General features: G+C 40.0%; 1 protein-coding gene across 1 annotated transcript; it reads right to left on the reverse strand.

Annotated features, from left to right (window-relative positions):
• Positions 1 to 6,404: 6,404 nt before the first annotated feature.
• LOC139786032 (uncharacterized) lies at positions 6,405 to 9,230 on the reverse strand. The gene is made up of 4 exons (XM_071725194.1): positions 8,674 to 9,230; positions 7,949 to 8,391; positions 7,700 to 7,807; positions 6,405 to 7,591 (listed from the first exon to the last, which is right to left on the reverse strand). Exons 1-4 carry the CDS (start codon positions 9,228 to 9,230, stop codon positions 6,405 to 6,407), a joined length of 2,295 nt encoding a protein of 764 aa, XP_071581295.1.
• Between the last annotated feature and the right edge of the window lie 2,812 nt (positions 9,231 to 12,042).

The following is a 12,042-nucleotide window of genomic DNA, read 5'->3' on the forward strand; positions in this document are numbered from 1 at the left end:
CAAAATCTGTCAAAAATAGATTTTTAAAATGTCTTCTTTATAGTAGGGGAGACCGGGGCCTAACCGTCGCCGGGGTTGAAGCGTCAAGTCAAATATCTCGGAACCTGTATATTGTGCGAACTCGCTATTAACATTGTAAACGCTGCTTATGGTACCCATGTGACCAACGGAGTTTCTGCAGGTTATCTGCCGTGTTATGATTTTTACGAGGGCAAACGTGTTTTCGGAAGGTGAAAGTGAAATTTTCTGCGCGTGGAAATTTTGTAATATCTGCAATAATATTTGCTCTCCAAATCTCAAAGTACGTGATTATAAAGAGTAATGCATGCTGAACACGAATCCAGTGTAGTTTTTTCATTATCGTTGATGTCTAATATTTCGTGGGCGATCAAACCTGAAACTTGTGCTTGGGGCCTATCCGTCAGTAAGCACCCGGGATTTATCCGTCAGTCTCGTCACTGTGGCGCGCCGGGCGCACGACTTCGGCTCACGGCGATTTCAGGTTAGGTTTCCCTCGAGCGTGATTCTGTCTTCCCTTGCACGTGCGTCAGTTTGTATAGGAGGGAAATAGTACGCACGTATCGTCGCAAAACGGGTGTTTTGGCCGACCGAAAAGATGGCGGACCGTTGTTTTTGAGATCGCTCGCGCTCACGGCACGTCGGCGAGGTACGGCGAGGCACGGCACGGCTCTGAGATCCCGCGATTTCCGCGCGAGAGTTGACATGCCGCGCGCGCGGTAGATCGTCGTTGTTGGTCGTTGTGTCAGTGACAGTCGCGCGTGCGACCGCATCGTCCAGCGTTCGCCGCATCGTCTCGGCGTCATTGTCGCCGGCGTTGTAGTGGTGGTGGTGTCGGTGGTGGTCGTCGTCGTCGTCGTCGTCGTCGTCGTCGTCGTCGTCGTCGTCGTCGTCGTCGTCGTCGTCGTCGTCGTCGTCGTCGTCGTCGTCGTCGTCGTCGTCGTCGTCGTCGTCGTCGTCGTCGTCGTCGTCGTCGTCGTCGTCGTCGTCGTCGTCGTCGTCGTCGTCGTCGTCGTCGTCGTCGTCGTCGTCGTCGTCGTCGTCGTCGTCGTCGTCGTCGTCGTCGTCGTCGTCGTCGTCGTCGTCGTCGTCGTCGTCGTCGTCGTCGTCGTCGTCGTCGTCGTCGTCGTCGTCGTCGTCGTCGTCGTCGTCGTCGTCGTCGTCGTCGTCGTCGTCGTCGTCGTCGTCGTCGTCGTCGTCGTCGTCGTCGTCGTCGTCGTCGTCGTCGTCGTCGTCGTCGTCGTCGTCGTCGTCGTCGTCGTCGTCGTCGTCGTCGTCGTCGTCGTCGTCGTCGTCGTCGTCGTCGTCGTCGTCGTCGTCGTCGTCGTCGTCGTCGTCGTCGTCGTCGTCGTCGTCGTCGTCGTCGTCGTCGTCGTCGTCGTCGTCGTCGTCGTCGTCGTCGTCGTCGTCGTCGTCGTCGTCGTCGTCGTCGTCGTCGTCGTCGTCGTCGTCGTCGTCGTCGTCGTCGTCGTCGTCGTCGTCGTCGTCGTCGTCGTCGTCGTCGTCGTCGTCGTCGTCGTCGTCGTCGTCGTCGTCGTCGTCGTCGTCGTCGTCGTCGTCGTCGTCGTCGTCGTCGTCGTCGTCGTCGTCGTCGTCGTCGTCGTCGTCGTCGTCGTCGTCGTCGTCGTCGTCGTCGTCGTCGTCGTCGTCGTCGTCGTCGTCGTCGTCGTCGTCGTCGTCGTCGTCGTCGTCGTCGTCGTCGTCGTCGTCGTCGTCGTCGTCGTCGTCGTCGTCGTCGTCGTCGTCGTCGTCGTCGTCGTCGTCGTCGTCGTCGTCGTCGTCGTCGTCGTCGTCGTCGTCGTCGTCGTCGTCGTCGTCGTCGTCGTCGTCGTCGTCGTCGTCGTCGTCGTCGTCGTCGTCGTCGTCGTCGTCGTCGTCGTCGTCGTCGTCGTCGTCGTCGTCGTCGTCGTCGTCGTCGTCGTCGTCGTCGTCGTCGTCGTCGTCGTCGTCGTCGTCGTCGTCGTCGTCGTCGTCGTCGTCGTCGTCGTCGTCGTCGTCGTCGTCGTCGTCGTCGTCGTCGTCGTCGTCGTCGTCGTCGTCGTCGTCGTCGTCGTCGTCGTCGTCGTCGTCGTCGTCGTCGTCGTCGTCGTCGTCGTCGTCGTCGTCGTCGTCGTCGTCGTCGTCGTCGTCGTCGTCGTCGTCGTCGTCGTCGTCGTCGTCGTCGTCGTCGTCGTCGTCGTCGTCGTCGTCGTCGTCGTCGTCGTCGTCGTCGTCGTCGTCGTCGTCGTCGTCGTCGTCGTCGTCGTCGTCGTCGTCGTCGTCGTCGTCGTCGTCGTCGTCGTCGTCGTCGTCGTCGTCGTCGTCGTCGTCGTCGTCGTCGTCGTCGTCGTCGTCGTCGTCGTCGTCGTCGTCGTCGTCGTCGTCGTCGTCGTCGTCGTCGTCGTCGGTCGTCGTCGTCGTCGTCGTCGTCGTCGTCGTCGTCGTCGTCGTCGTCGTCGTCGTCGTCGTCGTCGTCGTCGTCGTCGTCGTCGTCGTCGTCGTCGTCGTCGTCGTCGTCGTCGTCGTCGTCGTCGTCGTCGTCGTCGTCGTCGTCGTCGTCGTCGTCGTCGTCGTCGTCGTCGTCGTCGTCGTCGTCGTCGTCGTCGTCGTCGTCGTCGTCGTCGTCGTCGTCGTCGTCGTCGTCGTCGTCGTCGTCGTCGTCGTCGTCGTCGTCGTCGTCGTCGTCGTCGTCGTCGTCGTCGTCGTCGTCGAGGAATCGGCGCGAGGACGCCGTCGAGTCGGTAAAATGGTCGCGCTCCACCGCGAGCTTTTCTAACCCCCCCTGTCGCTATTTATCGCTCCCCCGCGAGAAACGCGGCTTGGTTAGGTTGCTCGAGGGTCCGCGCTGATCCTATGGCACCGGAACGCCGTCACGCGTGTTCCCCGTGGTTGCCCGCGTTGACAATATGACGTGCCGTTGGGGAGTTTACGATTTGGTTAACCTCTGTATTCACGTGCCTAAATTGTTTTATGGAATAAGTAAAACAATTATTTTTTAATAAATTTTTATATTTTTCTCTTAAAAAACAATTATTAAAATGTATCCTATCATTTTTCAGGATTAGATGTATGTATATGTGTTGAAAATGCAGTGTGACGGATAAACCCTGGGGGGGTGACGGTTAAACCCCGGCATTTTTGAGATTTCAATTTTTGCACCGTTGTCGTTTTTGTTCTATACCGGTTAAACAAAGCGACGTAGATAAAAATTTCCTTAATAAATTTTGTAGCTAAAGGTTCACTCTTTACAGTGGTATACCACATTTAACTTCAATTATTTATTTTCTTGTTAAAAATCGGCACCGAAAAAAAACTGACGGTTAGGCCCCGGTCTCCCCTATATCTTTACAGCAGACAATTCTTTTCCTTGCAATTTGTCTTTGATCGATTGCATAAAAAACTGTATCTTTTCTGTATGCTAACTCTTGACACAAAATATAATCGCTCGTGACAGTCACGAATTGAAATAACTGGTTTATCAATTGACATATAATATGTGAAAGTAGCAACTTATCCTACATATCTTATCTATATATATTTCATTTAAAACTGATCAACCTATGAACGATATCATTTGTTAAATTATATTTATTTTTATGAAAAGGATTTATTTATTATTAATTTTATTACATTTATCGGTAACAAAAAACTATACACTTATAGCATTCCCCGGAAAATTCTACCCCTACTTCGTATATAATTCTTTAAGATTCGGTCAATTATTTCCCGAAAAATTGGAAAAATTAAAAAAACCGGTTTCCAAAAGATCGGTAACGAAAAACTATACACTTTATGGCATTCCCCGGAAAATTCTACCCCTACTTCGTATATAATTCTTTAAGATTCGGTCAATTACTTCCCGAAAAATTGGAAAAATAAAAAAAACCGGTTTCCAGAAAATCGGTAACGAAAAACTATACACTTTATGGCACTCCCCGGGAAATTCTACCCCTACTTCATATACTTTTGGTAAAAATTCGGTCCACTAACGAATGAGTAGTTCGCGGTCATACATACATACATACAGACGACGGTACTTATATATATAGACTAGATGCTTGCCCCGCGCTTCGCGCGGGCCCTAAATCTATTACTCTAAAAAATTCGGTAACAAATAATTATACACTTTTTAGTATTTATACATTTTGGATGCTTGCCCCGCGCTTCGCGCGGGCCCTAAATCTATTACTCTAAAAAATTCGGTAACAAATAATTATACACTTTTTAGTATTTATACATTTTGGATAATAGTTTCCACGTCACCCATGAGGTACTATTGCTAACGCGTTTTTTTTTAAGTGGTTTCCCCAGTAGGCCTATTCCACTATGAAATTCGAATTTGAATTTTACCTTTCTCTATTTAAAGTATTACTCTATTTAAAGTATTATCCTACTTATTCCATTTCGTTTGAACTTTTATTTAATAATATATTTTAGATATAATATTTTTTTTATCAATTAAAGTACACTATTATTAATTCTCCACCAATTTTTTTACATGTTAATTTACAAAATTTCTCGATATACAACATTTTTTGTATAAGTTTTTGAATTTTCCTTAATAAGATGTCCTTGATTACTAATCTCATTGACCTTAACTTTAACATTATTCCTCTTAGTTGCTCTTGAGAATGCTACATATAGTTGACCATGAGCAAATACAGAATGTGGCAAATAATTCCAACTTTTTCTAAAGTTTGTCCTTGAGATTTATTGATTGTCATAGCAAATGCCACTCGAATAGGAAACTGTCTCCGTTTGAGTTTAAACGGTAGTTCCAATTCATTTGTAAGAAAATCAATCCTTGGTATGAAGACAATCTGACCTCGAGCAGGGCCGTTCAGAACCTCCGCATAAATAAGATTAGGTTTCAGATCGTTAACAATAAATCTTGTTCCATTGCATAGTCCTTTTTTTAGTATTCAAATTCCTTAATAGTATAATTATAGCACCAATCTTTATTTTGAGTCGATGAACTGGCATCCCAGAAGGCGTTACAGAATTTAAAAATTCAGTCGGGAAATTCAATTGTTCTTGTGTATCATCATTCATGATAGAGTCAATTGAGAGATATTCCTTTTCCTGTCCTTCTATTAGATTAGATGAAGGATTTCGTCATTAATTTTGAACGTGTCTTCATTCTTTGGACAAAGGATCGCTCGATCTTGATTATCATGAATTTGTTCTATAGTGATTTTATCACCAAAAATCTCACTAATAAGAGATCCTTTTGATATAAAATCCTCAGGGATTTCAATTATATCAGGATGTAGTCCGTCCGTATTTGTCAATTTACCATCTCCTAGTTGCAACAGCCAATTTGCAAATTCTCTTTCATCTCCAGTTCTCATATTTTGTTTAAGTTTAACCTGAATTACATTTCTCCATATAGGGTTATATTTAACTGTTGACTCAATTATTGTCGTTTTTTGTGCATGAGGCACTATGGGTAAATTTTGTCTGAAATCTCCTGCAAATAGAATAACTTTTCCTCCAAATGGTTGTGATTTCTTCATCAGATCCTTGAGAAGTTTGTCAACTGCTGTTAAGGCATGTCCTACAGTCATACTTACCTCATCCCATATGATGAGTTTTGCAGATATCAGTTCTCGTGCAACTTTTGAGTTTCCTCTGATATTTGATTTCGCACCATCATCAATTGGGATGGTAAGCTTAAAAAGGGAGTGATAAGTTCTTCCTCCCTTTAGAAGTGTTGCAGCAATGCCAGTTGATGCACATGAAAGAACTTCTTTCGTTTCTTCCTCGTATAACACTCATAAATGCGTTGAACAGGTAATTTTTACCACTACCTGCAAATCCGTCTATACAAAATAACCGCTGTGGTTCATTTTCATTATCAATTGCTCGCATTACTAAATCGTATACGTACTTTTGCTCAACATTTAGTGTCGATATTAAATATTCACCACGTCTTTTTTCCTCATCTACATTATATTCTATGACATCAATATTTACTGGATTTGGATTTGGCAATTTGAAATTATCACAACTACTTCCATTATTTTTCAGAATCTCTTGTATATGATTCAAAGCCATATTTTCTGGATTGACAACATTGTTGTATACAAAGTCTTCAATCATATATTCTTTGTATTTATTCCAAAGTGTCGGTACATCAGTTGGAGTTCCAAAGATGCAAATATAGGTAAATAGCTCTCGAAGTTGTGCAGGCATATGGGATCCTGTCGCTTCCTCTATTGTTTTTTCCCAAAGATCATCAGCTTCTACCAAATTCTTTGCAATTGCCGCATCTTTGAACGTCTCATAAAGAACGCCATTTACAGTTCTCATATTCTCAAAACATTTTGCTCCTTTTACATGCAGAAGTAGAAGGCGAAGATAAAATCTCTCAGTGTCTTTGATGCTCACTGTATAAAGCCTTGAAATTATTTTTTCAGCACCTTTTTGCGTAGCTTCCACTTAGTTTCTTTCTTTTCATAAATATAATGTGAAGGAATATCTGTGTAAAGAAAATGTACCGCATTTTCATCAGATTGATTCAATTTAAACCATGCAGTCAGTGTAGTATCTCTGTTGAGCTCTCTTTGAGCAGCTTGCTCTTCATTTCCCGCTCTGAAATAAACCATTTGACGATTAGGTAAATGGACTGCCAGTCTTATTACTGTATGAGACTTCATGAATAGATCATATCCATTAAGTCTCCACATTGCTTCTGGAGCACTAACATATCTTGCATCCATGAATGAGTTAACTTCATCTACTGTGATGAGCCTTGTGCCCTCTCGTGTTTGCACTTCAATTGCGGCACAGTCAAATCCTTTGTGAATGTACTTATATAAGTATTTTACGCTCTTCACTGATGAACATATTTCTAAATTGATATGTCGATCATATTTCATGATTAAATATGGCGAATATGGCACCACCCATCGATTGTCAATTTCTTTGCCTCTGACAATGTATTTTTTCCCAGTATTCCTTCGTTGATACATGGGATATCCATTCACGTTAGCATTTGTTTCGTTTCGAAACTCTTTTGGAAAGCCTTTTGAGCATTTTCCATCGTCACCAGTGCAAGGATATCCCTGAGATTGGTTACCGCAAGGACCATGAATCATGTGTTTCAGAACTTTTTCATTAAGTTCTGGATATCTTTCTTCGTCCGGAATTTCAGCCCATACCATCATGTCAATAACTTCTGAAAGTCGAGGCTTATCTTCATCACTCAACATTGCAAGTAAATGCAAATGTGGAAGTCCTCTTTTTTGGAACTCAATGACGCCTGCATAGGCTATAATATTTCCAAAAATTCCATTTTGGATTAGATCCTTCATAATCTCTTTGACATCCAAGCTGAATGTTTTAGCTATCAAATCAGGTCGATACTCTAATGGGCATCCATCAAGGTTTTCCTTAATTGCAGGGCATTGAGGATTGCAAGTCATCGTAAGAAAAATGTCTGGTTTACCAAATTTTCTAACTAAAGACATAGCATCTTGGTACCTTTCTTGCATGTTCCTTGGACTACCCATAAATGAGGATGGTAATATTACAGGTATACCTACTGTAATTCCTTCGTTTTGTGTTAGATTATCAAGGTGATCCATTAACCCTGAATAAAGTTCAGCTCTTAATTGAGGCTGATTCAATTTAATGTAATTAAGCCTATTTGCTTCAGTTTTCATATAGGCATCAAGTATAAATTGGCATCTCAATTTGCCTGCTCTTTGAAATTGGCTAAATTCTGCTCTTGGTGCCAGCAAGTGAGCATAATAGTCCATTTGCGTTACTTTGAATCCTGGATACTGAGGATTATGAGATTTCAATTCTGAATGCCATCCATCATTACCATATGGATATAATAAAGGATAACACATTGGGTCACATCTTTTATCCAGAATTGAAATTTGTTGGACATCGTTCGAATTTTTGTTATAAATTCGAATGTCTCTCTCAAATGGAGGCTCACCATCAATATTCTGAAAGACCACGGCTATTTCATTAGCTCGTGGAGCATTATATCTTCTTTGATCATGTTTAGGATCATTTCGGAAGCACAACATCAAGTTTGGAGTTTGAATGCCTCTCGGATTAAGATCTTGTTCAACTTGACGCATCATCTTAAAAGTCTTTGCAAATTCATTGCATTGGATCATGAAACATGATAAATCTCTCATCATTGCTGGATCACACCTTTGGTTGGCTTCGTTATTCATTCTATGATGAATAGCTTCTTCCGTATCCAAGAAGTAAAGCTGTGCATATCGTGGGGGTTGCCCATCATCTGGACGCATTGCTATCGAGGTCAAATGATGATATTGCCCATGAATCTTCAAGCAATAAGGAGCATGGTTCACTACATCCAAGGGATTCCTATTACCTGGGGCACCCATTGAAGCCATAGCTAAAGCACTGTTATATGAACGAATATTATCCATAAAATTCTTAGATGAAGCATCATTTCCCATGAATAATTTTTTTAGAAATTCTGGAAAATTTATTTGTTTTAATTGAAGTTTCCCCTTTTGACAACAATATGTAAATTTTCCATCTTTAGGTTTTTCACATATAAAGTTTAACGATTTACAAAATTGGCATTCGACATTCATTTGGCCAAGTGTATGAACAGGCACATTCATTTCATGATCCTTCATAATTAGCGCAATATGGTGATTCAGTTGTTTGGCTTGGCACCTTCTCTGAACATGTCTCTGGGCATCAGCTTCAAGTCGTTGAAATCTTGTCTCTACATTTTCCTGTGACCTCTGCATAGCATTTCTCTTGGCATTAGCTTCCAGTCGTTGAAATCTTGTCTCTACATTTTCCTGTGCCCTTTGCATAGCATTTCTCTGGGCATTAGCTTCCAGTCGTTGAGATCTTGTCTCTACATTTTCCTGTGCCCTCTGCATAGCATTTATCTGGGCATTAGCTTCCAGTCGTTGAGATCTTGTCTCTACATTTTCCTGTGCCCTCTGCATAGCATTTCTCTGTGCATTAGCTTCCAGTCGTTGAGATCTTGTCTCTACATTTTCCTGTGCCCTCTGCATAGCATTTCTCTGGGCATTAGCTTCCAGTCGTTGAGATCTTGTCTCTACATTTTCCTGTGCCCTCTGCATAGCATTTCTCTGGGCATTAGCTTCCAATCGTTGAGATCTTGTCTCTACATTTTCCTGTGCCCTCTGCATAGCATTTCTCTGGGCATTAGCTTCTAATCTCTTAGTCTTTTCCTCCAAAATCTCATTTTTTCGCATTTGTCTTAATCGTCTGCTTTCATGACTCACTTTACTCAAATTTGCGCATTTTCTCTTTCGAGGCATTTTGTATAATTAAATTTACTTGTTCTTTAAATATTGAACGCTGAAATTTGTATACTTGAACGTACAATCTCGAAAAATTTATTTTAAATTTACTTGTTCGAACTGGAATACCGTAGGGTACTTTAAATAGAGAAGGGTAAAATTCAAATTTGATTGTACTTGAACGTACAATCGCGAAAAATTTATTTTAAATTTAATTATTCTTTAAATACTATACGCTAAAATTTGTCTACTCGGACGTACAATTGCGAAAAATTTACTGTATAATTAAGACTTACTTGTTCTTCTCTCTTTCTAATTTTCGATATTTTTCTTACTATTATTCTTACTATCTTATGTTCTCATATTATCACATTTGCTTAATCCTTTATTTCTTTTTCTGTTGTGTTCTTCTGTTTCCATTCTATCTCTCTTACTTATCTATATTCTGTTCAATATATGTATCTATATATATAAGTACCGTCGTCAATATATTGCATTTTCGTATATAATTCATATTATTACTCACATATCTAAATATAAATTTATAAAATTTGTATAATTTTATCTATTATTATAAGTTCAGTTTTCTTGTTTAAAATTAAATATCTGTGAAAGGAAAATATATAATTAAACTTATATAAATAAGAGATAAGAAAGACAGAACCAAAAAAAAAACAAAAAATCAATCTGTATAATCTATCTCTTATATCTATACATAAATTTTAATTTGTATAATATTGTATAAATTTTTTATTGCAACATATATATTGATCTATCGCTTTCAGTGAATTTATTAACTTATAATAATAGATAAAATATATTACAATATAAAACAATAAACCACAATAAATAATTTCATAGTAAAGATTAAAATTAACATTAAAAGTGGTAGCCAATGTATATGTTATTATAAAAAGGATATTTCTAACATCCTTTTTAAACACGGCCTTTTTAAGATTGGAATAATTATTATCTATATTATTATATAAAATCCTTACGGGTGGTGTATGTTTGTGCGTTTTAACTTAAAAACTATTGTACCGAATTTTTACCACAAATATATGAAATAGGGGTAGAATTTTCTGGAAAGTGCTATAGGGTATATAGTTTTCGTTACCGATTTTCTGGAAACTAATTTTTTTAATTCTTTATTTTTTAAATATTAAAATAATTAAGAAATCTGTTTCCAGAAAATAGATAATAAGAAACTACATACCCTATAGCACTCCCCGGAAAATCATTTATTTGGTATATCGTTCGCAAATGTGGCATGCTTCATATGTATGTGTCAACTTGTGAAAGAGAGAGAGAGGGGGGAGACAGAATAATTACGCGTTTCTGTCTGTATGTACGCGAACTAATAAAAGATAGAGAATGATATAAAAGACTCGCGCCCGCTACGCGGCGCACCGTCGTATATTTTTCGCATTATTGAAATTCAACATCGACCTCTATATCTAGGCAACGACATCATTCTTTGGTTTACCCTTGAAACTTGGTGACATTATGAGTATATGTTAGGCTCAGAAGTTCCACCTCAGAAGTTCGAGCCGAACATATACTCACTAAATGTCACCAAGTTTCAAGTTAATTGGCTTCTCAAATTCAAAATTCACTCTCTTTTTCGAGTTGCTTTTTTTGAACGGTCGCTGTACAAAGATGCGAGCGAGCAATCTCAAAATTTCCAAAAAAAGTTAGAGCAACCACGGACATTTTTAAAAAATTTGGTTAATTACTCAATAATTCTTTAAAATTTCTGTTAAAAAACACTTACATTTACATTTGACATGACTGTCATATTTAATTCTCCCCCTTTTTGTAAGATATAATGGAGATATTAAGCTATTCATATACTTTTGGTAAAAATTCGATACACTAACGAATGAGATTCAGTCAATTATTTCCCGAAAAATTAGAAAAATTAGAAAAACCGGTTTCCATAAAATCGGTAACAAAAACAATACACATTATGGCACTCCCGGAAAATTCTACCCCCACTTCATATACTTTTAGTAAAAATTCGGTCCACTAACGAATGTGATTCGGTCAATTATTTCCCAAAAATTTGAAAAATTAAAAGAATCGGTTTTCACAAATCGGTAATGAAAAATTAACCACGACATTTTCATTTCCGGGAAATTCTACCCCTATTTCATATACTTTTGGTAAAAATTTAGTACACTAACGAATGAGTAGTCCGCGATTATTTCTCGAAAAATTTCAAAAATTAAAAGAATCGTTTCCACAAAATCGATAATGAAAATTAACCACGACATTTTCATTTCCGGGAAATTCTATTATATAAAATCCTTACGGGTGGTGTGGTGTTTGTGCGTTTTTAACTTAAAAACTATTGTACCGAATTTTTACCACAAATATATGAAATAGGGGTAGAATTTTCACTTTCTAGAAAGTGCTATAGGGTATATAGTTTTTCGTTACCGATTTTCTGGAAACCGATTTTTTTATTTTTATTTTTTAAATATTAAATAATTAAAGAAATCTGTTTCTAGAAAATAGATAATAAAAAACTTCATACCCTATAGCACTACTCGTAAAATTCTACCCCTATTTCATATACTTGTGGCAAAATTTGGTCCAATAGTTTTTAAGTTAAAAACGTTCAAACGTAAATTCCTTATTTCATATATTTGTGGTAAAAATTCGGTCCATAGTTTTTAATTTGTTAACGTTCAAACACGTTCAACATACACCACCCGTAACGCTTTTATCTCTTACTTAACTCTTTTAATATTTAAAAAAT

Source organism: Temnothorax nylanderi, unplaced genomic scaffold, assembly GCF_030848795.1.
Source record: "Temnothorax nylanderi isolate EJ_2023f unplaced genomic scaffold, tnyl_v1.0 TNYL_tig0940_pilon, whole genome shotgun sequence".
Taxonomy (NCBI): domain Eukaryota; kingdom Metazoa; phylum Arthropoda; class Insecta; order Hymenoptera; family Formicidae; genus Temnothorax; species Temnothorax nylanderi.